The 24,590-nt window shown below is 43.0% G+C and overlaps 1 protein-coding gene across 4 annotated transcripts in view; it reads left to right on the top strand.

The window, feature by feature from the left end:
- Window positions 1–24,590, top strand: part of LOC131591498 (ubiquitin-associated protein 1-like) — an 81,336-nt gene that overhangs the window by 14,516 nt on the left and 42,230 nt on the right. For all 4 annotated transcript variants that reach the window (XM_058862279.1, XM_058862277.1, XM_058862281.1 and 1 more), the window contains exon 2: window positions 7,985–8,025. In XM_058862279.1, coding sequence (XP_058718262.1) covers window positions 7,992–8,025 — 34 coding nt within the window. In that variant the 5' untranslated portion in view covers window positions 7,985–7,991. The remainder of the gene's footprint in view (window positions 1–7,984; window positions 8,026–24,590) is intronic.

The following is a 24,590-nucleotide window of genomic DNA, read 5'->3' as shown; positions in this document are numbered from 1 at the left end:
GCTGGTGCCTCTCAGCTTGGCAGCCACTGGGAGGGGTGGATGGTTCTCAGCCTGGAGCCGTCTGTGTGGGGTGGGGGGGGGGGGGGGGCACCGGGAGCTGTTGGGATTCGGCCCAGCCACCCCCCCAGGATGCACAGGCTGCGGGGGAGCAGGACCAGCTGCACCAGAGTTCTGCTACTTTTCAAGGCCAGAAAGAAAGAGGAAGAAATTCCCGGGCTTTGGTTTTTAAAAGGTGGTATTCACAGAGATGAACCTACTTTTCAGTGGTGCAAAATGCTGTCAGTTCTCAGAACTGGCCAGCTATTGGCCTGTTCTCAGACACAGAAGAAACTCCCAGCAGCTTCTCTCAAATAAATCACTTCCATGGATGTTTCTTATTGCTTTCCCTAAATGTCAAAACTACCACAGAGAGCATGCTATGTAAATTTGGATTTGACACTTCTTTTAACAAAGAATGTTCTGCTCTTTCAGCTATTCCAGCAACATAGGCTGAATCCGTAACCAGATTCAAGGGTTGTTTGAACTTCTCAAAGGCTCTGATGACGGCTGCCAATTCTGCTATTTGTGGAGATCCTTGAACAATCTGAATATCCGACTCCCACTCTTATGTGTCTGGATTTTTCCAAGTCAAAACCGACTTTTGGGATCCTCCAGAGCCATCAGTAAGAACAGTCAGTGCCTTTAAAGGAGTTTGACTCTTTAATAATTTTGGGATCAAATTAAAACATGCATTAAATAGTTTATGTTTTGGTAGGTGGATAGAGGTTTGACCTGGGTAGCTTTCAAGAGCGAACTGGAGGTGTTCATTGGTCTAGAGCAAAGCTTCCACACTACCTAATGTCAATGGAAGGTAAATGCACATGAATTCACACCCCGCTAGGGTCCTGAGGCGTGCTCTGGATTTTATAATGAGCTGAGCCATCAGCTCCTGGAGTGTTGTGATAGTCTTATTTGGTTGATGTGATTGGAACACCCACTCTTTGATTAAAAGCTGGTCCCTCAGAGTGGAGTCCCACTGGAAAATGAGCCCATGAAATTTAGGTGACTTACCCAAGATGACAAGCTGGAAAGGTAGGGTAGCTGATCAGTGTGGTGGGCCTCTCTTGTGGACAGTGCCTCTGATACCTTTTGGATCACTACCTGGGCTTCAGGTGTGATAGTTTGAGGCGAGTCAAGGTCATCACAGCCTCGCAGGAGGTTGAAAAGGGGTGCGAGGTCCTCAGTCGTGATCCCTAGCAGTGGGCAAACACAGTTTATGCTCCCACATAACTGGTGTAGGTTTCTCAGTTCTTGGATTGTCTTTGATGGTGAGCTGCTGGGGTACAATGGTCCTTTCGCTGATCCAGAGTCCAAGGTAGGTCCACAGGCAGGTTCGCTGAATCTTCTCTGTAGCAATTTCAAATCCTGCTCCTTCAATGGCTTGAATAGTCATTTTGAGAACAATCTCCAAATAATAGTCGGTGCATATCAAAATATCATCCATATAGTGCAAAATTGTAGCATCAGGGAATTTTTCTCAGATGGGCGAGAGAATGTGGGCAACAAACATTTGGCAGATAGCTGGAGAGTTTTTCATCCCTCGGGGAAGAACTTGGCATTGATAACTTTTTAGAGGGGCTTGCCTATTAATTGATGGGATGGAAAAGGTGACTCTTGGGGCATCTCTGGGATGGAGAGTGATGTTAAAAAAACAGTCTCTGATATCAATGACTGCCAATTTCCACTCTTTTGGGAGCATTGAGGGTGAGGGCATGCCGGGCTGCAGAGCCTATGTCCTCAATGACTTCATTGACTTTTCTGAGGTCTTGCAGGAGCCTCCACCTGTCTTTTCTTGGTTTATGAATGACAAAGACGGGTGGTCCAAGGGCTAGTGGATGGTATTATGTGGCCTTTGGACAACTTCTCTTGCACTAGGGATTGGAGCACCTTCAACTTTATTTCTGAGAGGGGCCACTGGTCCACCCACACTGGTTCATCAGTTTTCCATGTGAGTGGTGTGGTGGGGTGCTCCATAGTGGCCCCAGCTAAAAATCCCATGGTGGTGAGGGGATTTCCAGCCTTGCTCCCCATTGAGACAATATATCCCTGCTCCATAAGGTGATAGGTGCCCTTACTACAAAAGGTCTTACTGTGGCAACCTGACCCTCGGGGCCTTCAATAAGGATTGTGTGTTTGCTCTGCATAGAGGTGGCAGTTCCTCCAATCCCAGAGATGACTCCATTGGCTGGCACTAGTTCCCAGCCCTGTGGCCACTCAGAGTAGGCAATGATGGTCAAGTCTGCTCCGGTATCTGCTACACCTGGAAGATAAACTTTGTCCCCTTTGTTAAACAAGCCAAACTCTATAAAAGGTCTGTCCTGGCCCACCATTTCTGCCCAAAAAGCCATAGGGTTTTCCGGCAAAATATCAGTCCAGGTGGGTATGAGAAAAGCTTGGACAATGGATGTGCCCTTAGGCAAAAAACAAGGTGGGTCTACACATATAACAGTCACAGTAATCTCATCCCTTTGTCCCACAGTTTGTACTTCTGGAAGTACATGTAAACTGTCCAGTCCGTTAATAGAGTCCCCTATAACTAAAATGTCCATTGGTCCATCAGAAGGTCTAAATTTACCAGTTGGAATTCAGTGCATCACCTCATCATCAAACTGAATGGAAAGGTTGCTTACTAGCATGCGTTGTGTCCCTGCCTGAACCTGTTGGTAGGCCTTGGAGAGTTGGAGCTTCCTCTCATAGTAGGTGTCATCATAGATGATGTCTTGGTGCCTTGACTCTGTGGGATGGTGGGGAGAGAGGGGCGGAATGGCTTGTCATTTGGTGTTATAGCGCGGGGCCACCCCACACTCAACTGGAAGTTTCCCTGATGCCGCTGGTGAGACAGATGAGGCTGGACCTGCTGGTGATATTGGAACTGAGGACAATGTTTAAAATGTTTCTTACAGTCTAGGCATGCAGCGGAGGGACAAGTAGTGGAGGGGTGTTTTTGCAAAAAGTCTTTATCACATTCCACCTTGAGGTGGCCCAGTTCACCGCACTTAAAGCATAACATGTTTTGTTTATTCTGTGCCACGAAAGCTTCAGCCACTCCTTTGCTGACTGCCAGGGCTACTATTTGTTCTGTAGTTGTGAGACAGGTACAGGCTTCCACCATTTGCTGAATGGTGGGTTCAGGTTTGGCAGGGAGTGCTCTTATAATTTTCTTACATTCCGCATTTGCGTTGGACACTGTAGGCTTGCTGAGCAGCTCCTCTTTAGCCCTTGGGCAATCTATTTGTTTATCAATAGTGTCCTTCAGTCTGTCTATGAATTTAATAAATGTCTCATCAATTCCCCGGTGAATGTCAGAGAAACTTTGTTGTGGGGTGGTGCCATCTGGTGTTTGGAATAAAGCATTTTGGGCAGCATTTTTAATGTCCTCTAGAACAGCCCTGGGAATATATTGTGCCTGCTCTTGTGGTTTATCAAAACTGCCATCTCCACTTAATTGCTCTAAAGTCAAATGAGCCTGTCCATCCTCACTTTTGTAATTATTTAACAATGCTTTTAGTGGTTTTTTCCAAATTGATTCCCACAAGAGAAGCTCTGTGGGTGAGAGGAGGAAGGACGTAACATGCCACAGGTCATGTGGTACCAGAACATGGGCTGAGAAAGTTACTTGTAAAAGGTTTTTAAAATAGGGTGATTTCCTCCCATAATCTTTACATGCTTTACATAGTTCTTTCAATTCCCCGTATGGAATTGATTCCCACTTGGGGTTCCCCCCACTTTTAATTATAACTGGGGCTGCTAAGATTTGTAACTTTCCATCTATATGCCAATCACCTTCCTGGGCTGCTTGCTTTCATATCTCTGCCCAGTGAGCTCCAGAATCACTATCCGAATCTGAGGAATCACTGCTTTCCTCCAGAGAGGAGGGAGCTGCACTGGCATGGGCATGAGAGCTCTGGCTCACAGGCACTGCTCTGTGTTTTGAATCTGTTGTATCCAAGATGTATACTTTCCAGTCTTGGCCAGCTTCACTTCTGGTTCCCACGCTGGGAGTGTGGGAACCGGGAAGGGCCAGATTGGAGGAGGCGGGGGTTGCACAAAGCAGGGGTTTGCCAATGGAAGGGGAGGGGTCTGGTGCAGGTGCAGTGCTTGGAACAGGGGCAAGGCCCAGTGTGGGGGCGGGACCTGATGCAGGGGCGGGAGAGGGGAAAGGGGGAGGAGGATCGCAGGTGGTTGAGGTGGGAAAAATTAAAGCCAGGTCATTCAAAATGGTGGATCCACCCACGAGTCTGGCGCCATTTTGAACAATAGAAGTGATGGGGGAGCTGGACACATAGACATAAGGAAGGGGGTTAGGTTGGAGCTCAGGGTGGCAGGGCCAGTGCCATCCTGAGAAGGGGACAGGAAGGTACCAAGGATGGCAAAAGGCAGGTAGCTCTCCTGTGCTTTTAGGTGGTTTCCATCTACAGACCTGTCCTGAAAGGATGAGGGGACAGGAACACAGGGGGTGAACATGATAACTGGGGTGAAACTGGGGTCCCAAACTCTTAATATTCCCCGAACTTTCCCCCAAACCCTCAATCACTTCATAAATAGAGCGAAAAATTGGATAGAACTTCCCAACCCTAAAATCCCCCTCAGATTGCAAAGTATACAATTTTTGTCCAACTTTATCCCAAAACTCAACAGACAAAATTGATTCCTGAGTGATATCTGTAAAATACTTAAAAATCCAGCAAAGAAAAGCCCTTAAATCCCTCTTAGAAAACCTAACACTGTTTTTAAGCAGGGTGTCATGAACTTGGAAATATACTTCCCATTGCAAGATAGTGAATGTGAAAAACGAGGTTCACATAATTTTTATAGAATTTAAAAGTTTAATAAAAAAAACAATTAGGAGAAAAAATAAAGTATACAAATACGGCCGGGTGTCTCTGCATTCAGCTAAGCGAGCACACCTTACTAACAAAGGATTGTCCCTTAAAAACAGAACCCTACTACATATCCATAAATTCTCATACATATTCATACATTCTTCTTAGGATCTTTGGTGTTCTTCTGTTTAGTTTTCTCTTGCCCCCTTCCCAATAGATCAATATTCTTGGCGCCATTGAGATTTACATTCTCTGATACCAGAAATGCAATAAATTCCTCCCCCCAGAGTTCTGGTCACTGCTGTCTTCATCTGGATAAGATAGTTTACAAAAGGAAAAAGAAAGTGTCTCCAGCTATCTTTTTCAGTCTTTGGGTTATACAGACAAAAGTAGTTTTTGTTTTAATGCTATGTCATAGCTTAACATATATGTATTATACCACTATTCTAAGTTTCATCAATAACAGAAATAAAGAAAACTATATTAATACAACAAAAATTTCCATTCTTATACACATAACATTCATTTTAATATTTGCGAAAAGCCAACAATATATGTATCTATAACAGTGAATTTTGCTCCCATCTCGCTCCTTCCCCCTCCCATGAGATAAAAATGCAAAAATAAAATAAAAATGTGAGGCTCACCAGAACATACCACACTGGCAGGCCAAAAGAAAATCTCATGGGGGGTTTTGCAGATGCGACTGATCCTCAACAGAGAGGGTTGCCAGTTGCTCCCATAGAAAGGTCTTCCAGAAAATTGGGGTTTTTCCTCAGGGAACTGGAACACCCGAATGCGGCTTCTGTCCAGTGGCAGCAGCCACTGGAGACACTTTCAAAGAGCTCACAGTAGAGTCCCTGTTCCAGGTGCCAGTTGTAGCAGCGTGGAAAATGGATAGTGTTGCTGCTACCACTCCAAAGCGTCTCCTGAGAATGCCGCTTGGGTGGGCACAGTCACTGTATCCAAAACTCACACCACAGATAGGTCAGCGAAGAAAGACTGAAAGGGTCTCCTGTATAGTATTCCAGTGAAGTTTATTGCAAACTCCAACTGAAGGAATCCAGTGATAAAAGACAAGCATTTACTGTAGTGTCTCAGGTTAAGTATGAGGTCAGGAGCCAATAGTCTGGAGACACAGGGTTGGCACAGGGGCAAGGCAAAGGGCACTGACCTATAGAAACTGAGGTAGATTTACCTAGTGTTGCAGAACACCATGGAGAAGCCTTTTTGTCTCATCCTAAGCACTCAGGCTTTCTTGAAGCCTGTGGCAGATTCTTCCAGGGCCTTCCCCCTGAAATTCCCCCAATAGGCTCAAGGGGCTTCCATAATATCCCCCTGAAGTTATGAGGGATGGGTTATGGAAGAGATAAAGAACACTGCCCCACCTGGTTTTAGCAGATGGTACTACAATACATACTTTTGTTTACATCTTGTATTACAACCCAAGACACCCTCCATGGCACTGGGACTAATAAAGCCCATTCGTCTCTAGTGGTTGACATGCAACTGTACTGGGTGGTCTTGTGGCTTTGCCCTTAACATCTTTCCTGAGGTGGCAGGCTCAGCACTGCTTCACCACCTTTTTCTTCTGCCTTTGAAACTGCAGTGATTTGTTTGCTTCTGAGAAGCAGTTGCTGGCTAGTGCTAAAACCAGTTCTCTGGCTTTAGTGGACTGGTTTTGGACATAATGCCAATGTTCACAGAGATGTGCTGAGAGGAACCTGACAAATGTTGAGCGGAATGACAGTTTTATGTACAAGGTATACCTGGAGTTGCCCAGCATGACTCACTTGCCCATGGCCCATCATCTGCTCACTGTGTTTCACAGTCTCATTGCACCCAGGTAATCTTCATGCATCTTTGGCTTTAGCTGTGTGTTGAAATTCCATTAGCCAATATGGTTGGTTCACCTATTGATTTCAACAAAATGTTGAAAGGGACTTGAGCACAGCAAAAGGGGCTTTCCTAAAGTACTTGAAACTGGTTCTTCCTGCCCCCAGATGTGTCAACAGCTATCAGGAGGAATAACTAAGATGTCTGTATAATCCTTACCTTATGACACCCTTTAAGGTAACATTTGCAGTTAGAATCAGCAATGGAAACAGTGAGGCTAAGAGTAAGATCTTGATAGGGGTATGATTGGTGTGAATGTTAGATCTGTTCCACATTGTGCTTTGAGTGCTGTCTGCTGCTGGTGGGGTATACCAGATAACTTAATATTTTTGAATAATGGCTATTGGGCATTTCATAAAGTTGGAGGGCTTCAGAAACAAAGGGCAACTGATTCTTTGTTATGTATAATGCTACAAGGAGGACTTTAAAAATAATTTATTTGAAGAATGATGCTGTGGTATCTTAAGAAAGGTATTATGATGTATTTCTAATCTAGCAAAAGAACCAATTATGTTATTGAACACACCATGAGCATCCTGGAGCAGCTCTTTTTCAGGACAGCCTGGCTCTGTTAAAAGCTGGCTAGGTGCTTCTGTGTTTAACATCTTGGCCATGTAGGATTTGCATCCAAATTTTAAGTTGCTAATAAAATTCTGTGGGCAGTGAATGAGGCCTCTTGTTAGCATTGTTTTCTTGTGTGTATCCAAAAATATCTTCCTAATGGTGTCATTTATTGTATACCTGTATTGTGCATTATCCAGTGTGTCTAGACAAGTGCCATGCTGGCTGACTGCATACCCAGTATGATAGTATCCCTTTTTAGAGCAACAAGGATTAAACTGAAGAGGATAAGTGTGGTATTTCCAGTAGGAAGGGCTTGTCTTAATGCTAGGGGAGGCAGGGTGTGCTCTATGGTGCTGGGACAGAGCGGCCTCTGAGCACTGTGATCTGGAAAACTGTCTTTCTGATCAACCTGGCTGCTTCTTGGTTCTGTTTTGTCCTTTCTTCTTCATTTTGCCAGTTATATTGTCAGACCCTGTGATAAGTTACTTGTCTGCTTAATCAATTCTCAGAGCCATAAAATATTTTTTTTTTATCTGTCTTGGGAACAGGATAAACAGTAAGCATCTGCAGCATGTCCCTTAATCTAGAGATAAGACAGTGTAGAACTGAATAGGCTTATGATGTACTACATGTTGATAAAGCTGTTTTAAAATGTTTTTCAGGTTCTAAATGGCTTCTAAGAAGGTGGGATCTGAGTCTCATGGTAAGTGAAATTTGGCATCCCTGTCTCTTCAATAGGATGAATCCTACTATTGCTGCTGACTCATGTCCTAGCCTAGACAGTCCATAGAGACTAATCTGTTTAGCCTCTGAATAGTTGTTTTTTTAAAGAAATTAAGTACCTTGCCTTCCTTCTTGCATAGGTACTTTCTGATGCCATGCCTGTTCTCTGGTTAAAGTGAAATTTAGCCTGTGACTGTTACCTACTTGTTCATGACAGAATAATACCTTCCCCTTCCCCCCAGTTCCCCCTTCAAAATCAAAGCTGAACTGCAGTTGTGATACTGATTTGATGTTTGCTGAAGTGGACACTAGATTTGTAGCTCCTTTCTATGGAAGTCACATGAACAGCTTGATTGAAAGTCAAGCTTTTAATATATCAGAGAACTATGCTTTTTGCTCAGCAGTGAATTTTTTTCCTAAATTGGACTAATCTGGTTCAGCAGGCAAGTGAAGAGAATATTTTTTGCATTTGAGATGCATAGTGTCATGTAGATGATTGGTATAATAAAAATTATTTGCCTGTATATGTGCTTATCTCTTAAGGATTAATATTTCCATGGAACATTAACATCCAGTTTGTTGTATGTCATTGTCCTGGGGTGATTGTGATGTTAAATTGTATCCCTATTCGTCCGCCTAGCCCAGAAATAGGTTTTGTATCCTTAAAACTTCATCTGAGAATAAAAGTGAGTGGAGAAGAAGCACCGAGTCTGTTATCAGAGACTGTACTTGCTCCCCCCCCGCATCCCGGGACGGGGTTTAGACTACAGCACAGACAGACAACAAGGGACAGATCGCCTTGGCTTTCCAGCTAGCCGAAGCAGAGAGGTCTTCCTGGACTGGTTTTTTTCCGTTTTCTTGAAACGGTTCAAACCTGCTCTGGAAGGGGGACTCGGGGGAGCACCGAGAGCTTGCACCCGTGGACTACTGGGAGCCCAGCCTGGGCAGCGGCATTTTCTAGCGCCAGAGGGATTGATAACAGAGCAAACACCCACAGGAGAGAGACCCTCTGAATTTTGTCATCTCTTCAGAGCAGCGAGAGGTTTTGTTGTGGATGCTAACTCTGAAACAGAGAGCTTGTGAAACTGCAGGCCATATAGCTTCTCAGTCTTGCTTGAGAAGCTAGCCTGGGAATTCATAAGGAGGATTCAAAACAATCCTCAAAGACAGAAAACAGCCTTGCAGGTGTTGTTGTCTGTCCCTTGTTTTCTTTGCAGGAGAAAGTCAGGGGGTAGTGTGCCCCACTGACCAATGATGGTAATGTAGTAGTTTACTAACCAATAAGAGTTTCCTTTCTGTACTTTCCACATATCAGTCTATAAAACAGAGCTGAAATAATAAACTACGAGGAATTCTCCTGAGTAACTCCTAGAGAGTCTGTGTCGTCTCTTCCCAGCTGTTCCTAATAGAGCGACATTTTATAATTTGGTATTGTTCATTCTTGTGCTGGGTAGTGCTTTGCCTGTTAAATAAACAGGTGTTTTCCACTTCTCTTGGAGAAATCTCTTCCCGAACTGGTTGGGGGTTAGGAGAAGGGGCCACGTGGGTTTGCTTCCCAGAGGGGGCCCCATTAGAAGTTTCCCCCCAAATTTGCCCTAAACCAAGACAGTCATATATCTTCTTCAAATCAGCAGTCATTCAGTGCAGTACTGGGCATTTCATGTGAAATTTCTAACATAATTTTTCATGCTATAAAAACTTCTGCTTTTAGAAACTCAGCATTGATCTTTCTGGACAATCTTTCTGGTAAGAGAGTCCTGGGAAATTCCATTTTTCTTTCAGCTTTTTATTCAGGCTTGCAAGTAAAAAGTTGAACTACAGAATAAGAAATGCTTCACTTAAATACATGGTTAAGGATTAATAATATGTCCTGGTTTAGGGAAAATTTGGGAGAGAACCTCCAAATGGGGGTTCCCCAGAAAAGCAAATTCAAGCGGCCCCTCCCCCAAACTGGTTTGGGAAAAAATATTTCTTTGGAGAAAAGTGGAAAAAAACTGTTTATTTAACAGAAATTGAATAATATTAAACAATAAAGCCTCTCACTGTTCAATGAGATAGCAAATCCAGAAAAAGTCCTTTTCATGTGGGGTTGTTCAGCTCACTCAGGTTCTTACCAGTCCCTTCAGCGCTGGAAAGTGCCGAGGCCCAGGCCCTGGTGGGCCACAGGCATGAGCTCCGGGGTTTGGCTGGTTTTTTTAGTCCAGAGTAGGTTTGAACAGATCCAAGAAAAAAGGAAAAGAAACAGTCCCAGGAACTTCTCTGCCTCAGCTGGCTAAAACTAACTAAAAGCAAAAGAGAGCTCTGTCCCACTGTCTGTCTGTGCTGCAGAAAACACAGTTCAGGAGCAGGATGCGGGGGAGTGACATTTTTCCTCAACACAAACTGCGCACTGCTTCTTCCCCCCCTTCACTCTCAGAGCCAGTCTTAAAGGTGCAGAACTTAATATGTAACATAAGGCGATTGGGGATACAAGCATCATAAAGTCACCCCAGGACAATGACCAATCAAAACTTAATTTTTATATGGTATCCTTTGTGGCCCAGTGATCCTGCTGCAAGATAATGAATTTATTTATTTGCTATCTGCCAGCTTTTTACCAGTTGTTTTCTTGTATCTATGAACATTCTGAACTGCTTGTGTTTTGAGTCTATTTTTACTTCTCTCTTTTGCTTCCTAAACCAGACTAGCAAAGACACTGCTCAGAGCTAGAATTCAATCTGTTAAGTATTTCTCAAAACAGTATGGTATGGTGGAACATGCTCCTGGCTTCAAAATAACAAAATCAAAACAAATGGTGCTGTAAGCTGGCTGCTTAACTTGTCTACTCTTTTGTGTACCTTCTCTTCCTAATGATACCAGTAACACTGTCATGGTATTGTTTCTGAGGAGTAGTAGAGCAACTTCCTTGGCTTATTATGTCTTACGAAATTAGCAAGGCAATTTTTTTTTTTTTCAGTTTTCTCCAGGGTTGTTAAGAACTAATTCAACCAAGTGAATTTTGGCTTGCTGTAAAGCATCTAGTCCAACAGATACCTGTTTTTTATTACATCAGTGTCTCTGGCAGGCTGGTGAAATCAGTCAATATAGTTGATGTATCTCTTGTACTTATTATTGAGATGCTTATTGGAGGTTATAAGACTGTTGTTGAATCACAGAATGGTTGAGGTTGGAAGGGACCTCTGGAGATGGTCATGTCCAAAACTCTGCTCAAGCAGAGCCACCTAAAGCACCTATTCAGGGCTGTGTTCAGATGAAGATGAAGATGGAAACATAAGGTATGGATGGAGAGGAAGGAACACTTTTTTCCGTTTTGGAGGGTATTCTTAGCATACACCTATAATTATGCCTAAGTGTGTAACTTCAAATGCTCTCATCATTTGAATAATTGGAAGTTCAAGGTTGAGTTCCAGTAATTAGTACCATCTAGAAATACAGCTCTCATCTATTTCACAAAAGGTTTGTTATATCAAGTGCAGTAAGTTAATATTGCTGTTCTATTCTCACTGTTACCATATAACTTGAAAGCTTCTAATTCCAGTTTCTGAGAATTATGTGTTTTGTGACCACAAAAATTAAGTTCCACTTGGTTTCAAAACTGTTCCCCATTTATAACTAGTAACTGGTTTTATCTGAAATGTTTCCAGTTTGCTACTGTAAGACAACCAAATTGTCACTTGATGAGACACTTAAAAGGGCTTATGTTTTTTTCATGTGCTCTGAGTTACATGTATGGGAGATATACCAACAAGATATTCTCAAGAGGTCAAAACAGGAAGAAAAACTTTACTGGCAACTTGAGAAAATCAGAGAACCTTGGCAAAAGGTTTAGAGCAGCATTCAATCAACATGAAACACTTCACAAAGCATTAACTTAGCCTATTCAACTTAACAAACTCCAAGTCCATCTGATTTTAAGTTACTCAGAATTCCAAGAGGAGGGAATTAGAAGAAGAAAAAGAAAGATAGAAATAACCAAACATAGCTACCACTTCTAGTCCCAGTGGTGTTCAGCTAATAGAAATTCCAGGAGGAGGTAGAGTCAAGCAAGATATGTCCTTGCTTTCTATCTCAGGTTAAATACCATTTGGCTTTCCTGGGCCATTCTCCCATGTGGGACTTCTGGTTATCTGGCCACTCTGGGGCTAGACTTGGGCTCCAGGGGTGGGGTGTGGAGCATTGTCTCTGGTGTGATAGTGATTGGCAGCCACTACGGGGCTGGGATACAGGCCCAGGGAGGTGTGTGGTATACAGGGCAGTGCATTTCCTTACCAAAGGCAAGGCTCAACCTGCCCTTTCCCTCACATACGTGCACCCAAAATGTTTTGAGACAGCAATTTCCTTCAGTCTCTCATAGCTACCAAACTGGAGGACACTTCTATGAGTTGGCCAGTATATTATATTGAAGTCTTACTCCTGTAGTAGAACCTTGGGCCAGGAATATCATGTTACATGGTTTCAGAGATGAGACTGACAGGTACAATTTTGCCAGGGCTATTCTCAGAACTTCCTCAATATGCTTTTAACTGCTAGAAGGATGTCATGTTTTGACACTGGCTAAGTGCCAGACACTCATGAAAAAGCTATTCACTCATTCTCCTATGCTATATTTGAGCAGAGGAGGGGGAAAGAAAAACTGAAGGGCTTATGAGTTTAGATAAGGATTAGGAGAAAACACTTTAAGGGCAAATGAGGTTCAAAACTTAAAAGGTATAAAGAAAAAAATATTAACATAATTAAAATTAACATAATTTAAAAAGGATAATGAGGACTAAAATAAACCTTTAGAACACCTTTTTTCCCCCTCCAGCCCTTCCTTCCTCCCAATCAGCAGCGCAGGGAGACAGGGCGTGAGAGTTTTGGTCAGTTTTTCACTTGAAATCTTTCTTCAGTTTGCTTAGGGAGAGGAGTGTCTGCTGCTGCTATGCCATGGGGTCTTTCTCATGGGAGACAGTTCTCTGTGAACTTCTCCAGCATGGTTCTAATTTTCATGAGTAGTAGTCCTGCCTGAACCTGCTGTAATGTGAGTCACTCCCACAGGCAAAAATAGTCTTCCCAAACTACATGGCATGGATCATTTTAGTTCATGGGGGGTGTAATATTTTAAGGATAAGCTGCTCTAGTATGGAAGCAAGGGCCCTCTTTATCTCTGGAAGCAAGGGTCTTCTCTTTCTTTTCAATTTCCTACTAGATTACAGCTTTTCAGCATGCAGTTGGTCCAGCATGAGCACCTTTTCTCATGGGCTACGAGTGGATCTCTGCATCCCTCCATGCACTTCATGAATTACAGGGAAACTGTTGTATTATAGAAGAATCTCAGCTCCGATGTTTGGACCACTTCCTCCCCTTCCTTCTTTTCACTAACCTTAGTGTTGCCATGTTTTTCTACTCACATGTCTTCACCTTTTCTTTTTCTCCGACTCAGGAGAAAATTGTTGTCCGTAGGTTCATTTATTCTCAAGTTCTATGAATTGAAAAGTTCTTATAGGGTTTTGCAGTGCTGAAAGGTTGATCTCGTCTGGGCTCTGTATTGGGGAATTGCTTGCCATGCCCATCGCTGTCGGCCACGTAGTCCCTGCTGGCACCTTGTGGGCGACGCTGGCTGCCCTGGTGCTGGCACCATTCAGCGCCTCTTTTCATGCGGGGTGCTGAAAAGGCAAAGCCGCTGCCACCACTTCTGCCTTTCTGCTTGTAGCACAGCTAGCTAAAAGTGGCTAAGCAGGAAAAGTTCACTGAGCCATGCCAAGATGGTGCCAGCCGCATGCCCCCAGCTGCTCCCAGTGCCAGCTGCATGGCTGCTCCTGGCGCCAGGAGGGCCCCAGCTGTGGAGCCTCCCCACCCCTTGGAAAAAAAAAAGAGGACTGCATGCATTTTTTTCCTTCTTAAATATGTCATCACAGAGGCATTATCAACTTCTCTAATTGGGCCAGCAACATGTCCATTGTCAGAGCCTTCAGGGATTGGCTCTGCTGGACATAGTAGAAGCTTCGAGCAGCTTCTCTCTCAGAAGCTGCCTCTGTGGCTTCCCCCGCTCACCAAAATAAACCCAGACTGTTTTAAACTAACACAAAGGATGAAGTGGCTAACAGCCATATTACATAACAGTTTAAACAAACTCTTTCATTGCTCCACTTTAAGATGTGACTATTCAACAGTGGCTTGTATAATACTTCCTCTACACAGGTTTTTCTTATTGCTTTAGAATTTGTCATTACAAACAATTTGTGCTCTTACCCATCAGTGTGTTCAAGTAGAAGGGTCATCTGTTTACAAAAATAAAAGAATTCTTGGCTTTCTAGATCAGATTTTAACTTCATGTAGTGTGTTGATGCTGGCCAGATGCCAAGCACTCACCAAAGCTGCTCTCTCACTCCCCTACACAGCTGCATAGAGGAGAGAAAATTTAACAAAGGGTTTGTGGGTTGAGATGACTGGGAGAGATCACTCCCCAAATACTGTCACAGGCAAAACAGACTAAAATTAAAGATATTAACTGAATTTATTGCTAACAAAATCTGAGTGGGATAATGAGAAGTAAACTAAACCCTTGAAAACACCTTCCCCCCTACCTTTCCTCCTTCTGGGCCAGGCAATGAGACAGGGAATGGGGGTTATGGTCCATTTATCACCCGTGGTTTCTCCACTGCTCAGGGAGAGGAGTCGTTCCCCTGCTGCACTGTGGAGTCCCTCCCACAGGAGACAGTTCTCTGCAAACTTCTCCGATGTGAGTCCATCTCACGAGCAACAGCTCTCTGTGAACTGCTGCACTGTGAGTCCACCCCACAGGCAACAGTCCTCCTCAAACTGCTGCAACACAGGTCACTCTTCCACAGGGTGCAGCCCTTCAAGGACAGGCTGCTCCATTATGGGCCCCTCTCTCCACAGGCCGCCCACAGGGTCACAGCCTCCTCTCAGGCATCCCCATACTCTGGCATGGGGCACCTCCAGGGGCTGCAGCTGGATCTCTTCATCCCCATGTATCTCCATGGGCTGCAGGGGGCACAGCTGCTTCACAATGGTCTTTACCACAGGCTGCAGAGGAATCCCATCTCTGGCACCTGGAGCAGCTCCTCACCCTCCTTCTCCACTGACCTTGGTGTCTGCAGAGTTGTTCCTCTCACATGTTCTCACCCCACTCTTCTTTGTCTGCAATTACAACTGCACAATCACTTTTTTTTCTTTCTTCTTAAACATGTTATCCCAGAGGCCTTACTGCCATTTCTAATTGGCCCAGCCTTGGCCATCAACACATCTGTCTTTGGAGCCTCCAGGGATTGGCTCTGTTGGACATGGAGCAAGCTTCTGGCAGCTTCTCACAGAAGCCACCCCTGCTGCCCCCTGGCTACCAAAGCTTGGCCATGCAAATCCAATACATTTCAATAGACTAGTACTGTTCTGATTGGACTGAAACAAAGTGAATACTATATCTGTTGTTCTATTGAGGAACAGCCGGAAAGAGACGACACAGACTCTCATGGAGTCAGAACAGGAGAATTCCTTAGTTTATTGCTTCAGGCTAGTTTTATAGACTGGTACGTGGAAAGTACAGAAAGGAAACTCTTACTGGTTAGTTAACTGCTACATCACCATCATTGGTCAGTGGTGTACACCACCTCCTGACTTTCTCCTGCAAGGAAAACAAGAGGACAGACAAACAGCACCTGCAAGGCTGTTTTGTGTCCCTGAGGATTGTTTTGAAATCCTCCCATGAATTTCTCAGGCTAGCTCTCAGTCAGGCCTGAGAGCTATGTGGCCTGTAATAACTACAAGCACTCTGGTTCAGATTTAGCATCCATATATGTCCATCAGTGTTTTGCTTCAGGAAGACTTTTAGTTTTCAATTGTCCTAAAACACTTGGTGCATTTTTAAATGTGTGCATGTGGGTTTTGTAGCAAAGTTGTATTCAAGATGAGGTTATATCAGTGGTCATTATTAAAAAAAACATACTGGGAAGAAACTAAGTGGGTTTTGTTGTTTGTTTTTTTTTTCCTGAACCAAAATAGTGTGTTGCTATGTAAATACCACAATGTGTGTTTGTATTCTCAGTGGCTAGTATCAATTTCAGACAAACAAGAAGTCTCTACAAGGGGAGGTGTTTTTTTGAACGACACCACTTAGTGTGTCAATAGGTCTAATAGGATGAGTATTTGCAACACTTGAGTAATTTGGGCTGTGAGATTGGTGCATAGAGGTAACCCTGCTTCACTTGAATCATCCTGCTTAGAGCAGGACTTGTGCTAGTGGGACTAAGCAGGGCATAGTAGCAGCAGTCGCACCAGACCGAGCAGTTGAGAGATCTGATGGTCTCTGACCTGGCCATGATTTATCACTCAGTGCAAATGTTAGTGTTTGAGAACACACATAATCACAGATTGATTATATGCAGGTGCTTTATTGAAGTGCACAGGAACTAGAGGTATCAGCAACCCAAATCTATCTCCATCGTCTTTGTCCAAAGTGCACATATTTATACAATTTCAGCTGTAGCAGTAATCACTATAACAACCTTATCAATATTGCTTCATTAACTTTATCGATATTGCTTCATGAGAGCTCATCCTTGCACAAACATGTACAAATCTTATCTCTGGGTGGGTATCTTGGAGACCCCAAGTACCAGTTCCTGTTACCATAAACATTTTAGCTTGCTAGACTGTCGCCGCTGAAGATGAATAGATCACACGCACACAGGTCGAGGTGTGGTGAAAGGAAGAGAAAGTTTATTTTTCCTCCCAGGATTTATAGGCTTTTGACCACGGCCAGGGATTGGATCGTCAGGATAACACTTTCTCACTGCACTGGCCATGAGAGATGCCCATCACAAGATGTGTAACAGAAAGAATGTACACATATCTATGTTTACAATTACTGTCCTGGGAAAGTCCTTAGAAAACTATGTTAGCAAGCTCAAAAGCTGAGTTTTCAGGGCGACACTAGACCATCCCTAATACCAAACATTCTTGCAGCCTACTTCTTCATGATTTTCAGAAACATTTTCAGAAACATTTAACCCCATAGTAACATATTTCCCCCCTTTGAAAGTATTTCACTTTACTATAATAAGTGTAATGCTTTCACTATATACAGTCCTTTTCCTCTGAGTTTATACTTGATTTTCATCTTTGAATCCACAGTTGTCGTAAGCGTTGTTGCAGTCTGGAGGACTTGGAGATGACAAATACAGATGTGGATCTCTGTCCCGTGTCAGTGCCTTTATTATCTTCTGGTTCCAGGATACTCTTTTTCTTTATCTGTCCTTTCAGAACTGCATAGATTAACCAGATTGCTAAGAACACAATCAGTAGGATTATCAGACTCTCAATAACAGATTTGATCCATGAGCTCACATTCCATCCTAACCCTTCAAAGATTTTATCTAACCAACTTGTGGTCAGATCTTCCCGCTCTTTCTGTGCTTCAAGTTCTATTTGTTTTAATTGATTAATGTCGTGTTCTACATCTGCAGTTACATTTGGGATGTGGATGCAGCAGTGATCAATTTGTCCTTTTAGGTACCCACATACTCTGTGTTCTTTCAACAGTAACATATCTAAAGCCAATCTAGGTACCCACATACTCTGTGTTCTTTCAACAGTAACATATCTAAAGCCAATCTGTTTTGCAGGGTCATTTTAGTCATGGCTTGTAATTGTACATTTAGCTCTCTAAATCCCTCTTTGGTGACTCTTGCCAATCTTTCTACCTGACCTGTAAGTTTGTACATCTTTCTATTATTGTAATTTGCTATTGGACCAAACAAGGATTCCAGAGCCCACTCAAATTTTACACTACTGGAGGGTTCCTGCCATCTTTCTTCATCTTCAGCTTTGTTTTCCTGAACTTCTCGTCTCGTCCTTATTTGCAGAAGTTCATGTTCTCCCTTAAATGGGGACCTTTTCCAAATTTGGCATAAGGTGAGGAGGTCTAAAGTAATCTCTTTTCCACCTACAGGCAGAAGTGTTGTCCACATGCCATCGCTTGCTGCCCATACAAATTGGCCCGGACTCTGAATTGTACTTCTGCTACATACTACCTTTTGGATCACTTGTCCTATCTTGTAATTTATTTCACCTTGTTTATGTTTGATTCCTCTGCAGGCACATCCAATTCACAGAGCTACCACTAACAGTGGCATTTGTCTTATTTCTTCATCATCAGAAGTACAGTCATAAGTTTTGGTATACACCCACCAATTCACTTTGTCTGTCTCTAGTCTACTACTGGTTGCAGTGTTCCATACCCCTGGATCTGTTTCATTTTCAGAGCCTTCCCACTTAATGCACCAAGGGCTATCTGCCATATATTGGAATTTCTGAAGCACACTCATTGACCATGCACTGTCTCAAGCCTCAGCTCGATCTTTTCCTTCCTGCCCTTCACACCTCCATACAAGAACAGTATCTGAAACATTTTCCATAACCTTTTCATATTTTGGCAACATATATTCCCACCTTGCCTCATCCTCATTTAAAGTCATGGAAAGGTCACAGTCTTGTTTCTTTAAAGGTTTCATCCATTCTCCCACTATTTTACAGGCTTCTTTAATTACGTGTCTTGTTTCTGGTACCTGTTTACATGCAATTGTTTTGTTCTTTTGTATTTCAGGTAATTTTGATGTTATAATTCCCCAATTTATCGGGTCCCCTGCTGCCTTTGGTATTGGCAGACAGGCAGTTATTTTGCTGGTGTTTTGCATGTTGGCAAAATCTTTAATTAATCCAATCATCACATTTTCTGCCTGAATGGTATTAGAGACTTTTATCACTTGTGTTTCTGGCTGCACCTCCACATCCCTCTTCATTCTAAAATGAAGAGTTGTCAGCTGATCCTTTTGCATTTCACATCCCAAAGTAACATTGATTCCTACTGATGGCACTAGAGGCCATAAAATAATCACCATTACAGTCACTAGCAACCTAAACATTTGAAATGATCAAACCCACTTTATCTGCAGCTTTGTTGGCCCTACAGTTTGCGCAGTCCACAGTGCAGGGGAAATCTTCTTCACTCTGGTGTAATGTATCCAGGGATCCAGTCCAGCTACTTTGACTGCTGCAAAGGTAGTTAACAGTACCTGATAGGGTCCATTCCACTTTTCTTTTAATGGTTCTTCGTTCCAGGTTTTAACGTATACTTCATCTCCTTGGGTGTATGTCATGAACCTGATTCTCAAGTCAGCGGCCTATTCCACACAAGGGTGCTCTGAAGTCGAGCTAGAGCTTTTCCAAGAGACAGAACATAATTATATACCTCTTGCTTCCCTGTAACATGTACATTTGGATTAGGTTCAGGGGATTCATATGGTTTCCCATACAATATCTCATAAGGACTGACTGACATCCCACTTCTAGGTTTTATCTGAATCCTCAGCAGTGCTATTGGTAAAGCTTGTGGCCACTGCAATTTGACCTCGGCATATTTTACTGATTTGCCTCTTCAATATCTGATTTATCCTCTCTACCTGTTCACTGGATTGGGGTCTCCATGGTGTATTGTTGCAGTCCGCAACCTCAGGATCTCGTCCAGAGAAGCCGCAGGGTTCTGGGGACCAGCATGGAACACCAACGAGACGGGCTTCCGGTTCATGAAGCCATTTATTCAGCATGGGAACAAACTCAGATCCAGAACAAAGAGCCCCAAAGGCAAAGCAGGGGTTTTTGAGGGACAGAACTCTTGAGGGTCTCCACCCTTGAGGGTGGAGTTCAGGGTCAGGGACCACTAGAAACACAGCAAGGGAGAAACCCCCCAGGGACTCAAACCTAATCAAAACTCCTGGGCCGTCCTTCACAAGGGGTTTGGGGTGGGACAATGCTTATTTAAAAGTACTTCTTTGTCTGCCCGAGGCACGTCACAACAGTGTATGGAGATCCCAAGCTATTCCCAGCAACCTACTCACCTCTCTCACTACTGTGGCTATGAAATGTGGGCCCCTATCTGATGATATTCCTAGAGGCACCCCGAATCTTGGAATGATTTCTTGCAGTAACCACTTGACTGTCTCCTTTGCTTGATTTGTGCGACAGGGAAGAGCTTCTGGCCATCCCAAAAATGTGTCAACCCCTACCAATAGATATTTGTATCCTCAAGTTCTTGGTAATTCTACAAAATCTACCTGCCAATAGTCTCCTGGTTCTACTCCTACCCGAATTCTTCCTAATTGTGCCTGTTGTCTAGCCACTGGGTTGTTCTTTAAGCAGATTTCACCTTTTGACATTACTGATTTTGCCATTGTTAACATCCGTACTGAAATTAAATTTCGCTTTAACAATTTCACCAATGCCTCTGCACCCCAATGACACTTGTTATGTTTAATTTGTAGAACTTCTCTCATTATCAAGGGGGATACCACTATTTGTCCATGTGTAGTCACATACCACCCTTCTGAATTCTTCTGTGCATTCAGTGAGCGTCCCAATTTCTCATCCTCTATTGAATATTTTGGTTCTGGAGGTAAATTGAATTGAGATACATTAGTTTTTAAAGGTATCAATGCCATTGCAGTTTGTACTTCTCGAGCAGCTTGTCGGGATGTCCAGTCTGCTTTCCGATTTCCCTCATGAATTTTGGAGCTTCCTGATTGGTGAGCTTTACAGTGCATGATTGCTACTTGCTCAGGCTTTTGTACTGCTTTTATTAATTGCAGGACTGCATCTTGATGTTTAATGTGCATGCCTTGAGAAGACAGCAGTCCTCTTTCTTTCCACAGTGCCCCGTGTACATGTACCACTCCAAAAGCATATTTTGAATCAGTCCAAATATTTACTTTCTTCCCTTCACTCAGCTCTAACTCCCTGGTTAAAGCAACCAATTCTGCTCGTTGGGCAGATGTGTTTGCTGGCAAGGCCTATGCCTCCACCACTGCACCTATTGTTGTTACTGCATATCCAGCATATCTGGTCCTGTTCTCCACAAAACTGCTTCCATCTGTAAACAGCTCCCAGTCTGCCTGTTCCAGTGGGATGTTTTTCAAATCTGCTCTAGCTGAACAGGTGTGTTCTATCACTTCCACACAATCGTGTTCCATTGGGCTTTCTTCAGTTGTGGTACCTAGGAACAAAGCTGGATTCAAAAGGTTAGTTGTCTTTAGTGTGACATCATCCTGCTCAGTCAGGATTACCTGGAATTTCATCATCCTGCTTGGAGATAGCCAATGGCCCCTCGTTTGTTCTAAAACAGTGGTCACCACGTGTGGCACATAGACATCTATGTGTCTACTCATCGTGAGTTTCCTAGCTTCTTGTATCAGCATCATGGTGGCTGCAACTGCCCACAGGCATGAAGGCCATCCGGCATTCACGTTGTCAAGTTGTTTGGAAAAGTAGCCTACCAGCCTTTTCCAGCTTCCCAAACATTGGGTCAGCACTCCCAGTGCTAGGTGTAGTCTTTCATGCACAAACAGCTGAAAATCTTTGAATAAATCAGGCAATCCTAATGCCGGAGCAGTTGTCAATGCCTCCTTCAGTTTGAGGAAGGCCTCCTTCTGTGGTTTGCCCCAGGTAAACGGCTGCATCTTCTGGGCTTCATACAGGGGTTTTGCAATTAGTCCATAGTCCATGATCCACAGGCGGCACCATCTGGTCATCCCAAGGAAGACTCGCAGCTCATGCAGGTTCTGGGGTTCTGGAATAGCACAAATAGCTTGAATACAATTAGTACCCAGCTTACGTTGCCCTTGTGAGATTTCACATCCCAGGTAAATCACAATCATCACAATCTGCTGGGCAATTTGTGCCTTCTCTTTAGACACCTTATATCCTCCCATTCCTAGTTGATTTAAAATTTCAATTGTTACCTTTATGCAGGTTGTTTTCTCTTCTGTAGTTGTCAGTGTATCATCAACATACTGTAACAACAGGTATTACTCTCTTGAAACTTGCCCGTTTTTGGTCCAAATCTCCAACTCCTTAGCCAGCTGGCTTCCAAATAATGTTGGACTGTTCTTGTATCCTTATGGGAGTTGTGTCCAGGTGAGCTGGGTTTTCCTTCCATTTTCTGGATTTTCCTATTCAAAGGCAAACAATTTCCTACTTTCTTTGTCAAGGGGTATGCAGAAAAAGGCATCTTTTAAATCAATTACATTAAACCATTTATATTTCTCTTTCATGGATGTCAACAACGTGTAAGGATTAGCTACCACTGGGTAAATATCTTTAGTTATTCCATTTATTGCTCTCAAATCCTGTACTAGTCTGTACTCACCATTTAATTTCTTCACTGGAAATATTGGTGTATTAAATTCTGATACACATTCTTCTAGAATTTGGTACTTCAAAAATTTATCAATAATCTTTACTATTCCTTGCCATGTATCATAGGGTGACTTTACCTTTAAGATAGCTTTATGAGCTAAGGAAGTTTAAGCTGCTGGAGGCTGATGGGAGTCTTTTCTCCTGACTAATTATTGGTCATTTCTGAGAATTGGTGGCAGTTTTAACCATTCAGAAGTGAGATCAACTTGTGAACACCACCTTAAGATGTAAAGCCAGGGTTCTTTTGTTCTCTTTGGTTTCCGGCTTCTGACGAGGTAACAGGCTCTGTCTCAGCCTCCTCGCCCGCTCCAGGCTGGACAAGGCCGGGGAGAGTGGGCGGGGGGAGAAATGGAGCCGGCTGGCCTGACTTGGTTTGCAGTTTCTGCCGCTGAACTGAAACCTGGCACCATGAACATCTGCAGCTTTCCAAGACTTTAACTCTTTTACTACCTGGATGAGACTTACAGATTAATCCTTTTTCCCAGAGAGACAGAGAGAGAGACAATCAACATGAAAAAGACATCATAAAACCATCAAAGACAGTGAAAAAAAGAGTTAAGTTTTAGATAGAAAAGAGAGAATAAGGAGATGCTTTATAAGCTAAAATATTTTTCTGTTAAACCTATGGAGATAGACAATAGTGTTCTGAAAAAACTCCTTTAATTCATGACAGAGTATATTGGGAGGAATAGAGTGTTCAAAGTGTGGATTTTGAGCAAAAAGTAGAGTAGTTGTAATACAGTGAGGTGCTGGAACAGAGGGGAAAAAGTAATAGTTGAAGATTTGTGGCCTTTAAGAGACAAAGAGAAAACTTCTGTTTCCAGAGGGAGGCTCACAGAAACAGATGAAGAGAACTTTTGCCTTTGAATAACTCATCCTTAAAATGACATCCCTAGACTCATTGACCCATACACACCTCAGAGTGATTTAAAATGGGAGAAGAAAATCTGATGGCAGATTTTTCCAGGCAGCTGGCATCAGAGAAATAGAAAGCTATAACAAAAATAGTTTTCTTGTGAGAAACTCCATAGATTAGCAAAAGAAAACTTCTGTTTCTCTACGAAGACTGATGAAAAGACTCTAGCAAAAATTAAGACTGTTTTAAACACCAAAGTTCCAAAGTTTTTTGTCTCTATGTTGTCATGTGAACAAGGGAATGGTTGAGTAGTGGGGGATAAAGGGGTTTTCTGGAGGTTTATTCTGGTGTTCTTATTCTTGTAGTTTTTGTTAATAAACTTGCTTTATTCCTTTTAAGTTTTAAGCCTGTTTTGCTCTTCTAATCCATATCTCACAGCAAAAAATAAGTAAGTTTTCTAGTAAATTTTTAGTTACTGCTTTAAAACCACAACACCGTGCTTCTGGCTTTATGGGATACTGTTTAGCCTGTACAGCTTTTGCTCCTTCTTTTAATTCCACATGAACTGGTTGTGCCAGCTTAGATTTTCCTGGTATGTCTGTTTCCCATACAGAAGGAATTACTGCATCCTTGTCCTGGAGTGACTTTACCTTTAAGATAGCTTTAGGGCTAAGGAAGTTGAAACTGCTGGGGGCTGATGGGAGTTTTTCTCTTGACCAATTACTAGCCATTTCTGAGAACTGACAGTAATTCTGACCATTAAAAAGTGAGATCAACTTGTGAATACCTACCTTAAGACCAGGAATTTCTTGTTTCTCTTTTGGTTTCCGGCTTTTGGAAATGTAACAGGGCTCCAGATCAGTCCTCCTCCTCCCCCCCGCACCAGGCTGAACAAGGCCAGGGAGAGTGGGGGGGGGGAGGGGGAGAAAAGCGGAGCCGGCCGGTCTGACTCGGTTTGCAGTTTCTGCCGCTGAACTGAAACCTGGCACCATGAACATCTGCAGCTTTCCAAGACTTTAACTCTTTTACTACCTGGATGAGACTTACCAATTAATCCTTTTTTCCCAGAGAGAGGGAAGAGAGAGAGAGGGATCATCAACATGAAGAAGACACTATAAAACCATCAAAGACAGGGAAGAAAAGAGTTAAGTTTTAGATGGGGAAGAGAGAATAAGGAGATGCTTTCATAAGCTGAAATATTTTTCTGTTAAAGCTATGGAGATGGACAATAGTGTTCTGAAAAAATCTCCTTTAATTCATGACAGAGTATATTGGGAAGAATGGAGTGTTTCAAAGTGTGGATTTTGAGCAAAAAGTAGAGTAGTTGTAATACAGTGAGGTGCTGGAACAGAGGGGAAGAAGTAATAGTTGAAGATTTGTGGCCTTTAAGAGGCAAAGAGAAAACTTCTGTTTCCAGAGGGAGGCTCACAGAAAGAGATGAA

This window comes from Poecile atricapillus, chromosome W (assembly GCF_030490865.1).
Source record: "Poecile atricapillus isolate bPoeAtr1 chromosome W, bPoeAtr1.hap1, whole genome shotgun sequence".
NCBI classification, from domain to species: Eukaryota; Metazoa; Chordata; class Aves; order Passeriformes; family Paridae; genus Poecile; species Poecile atricapillus.
Note: the sequence above shows the minus strand (reverse complement) of the source record. Positions and strands in the feature narration are given on the sequence as shown.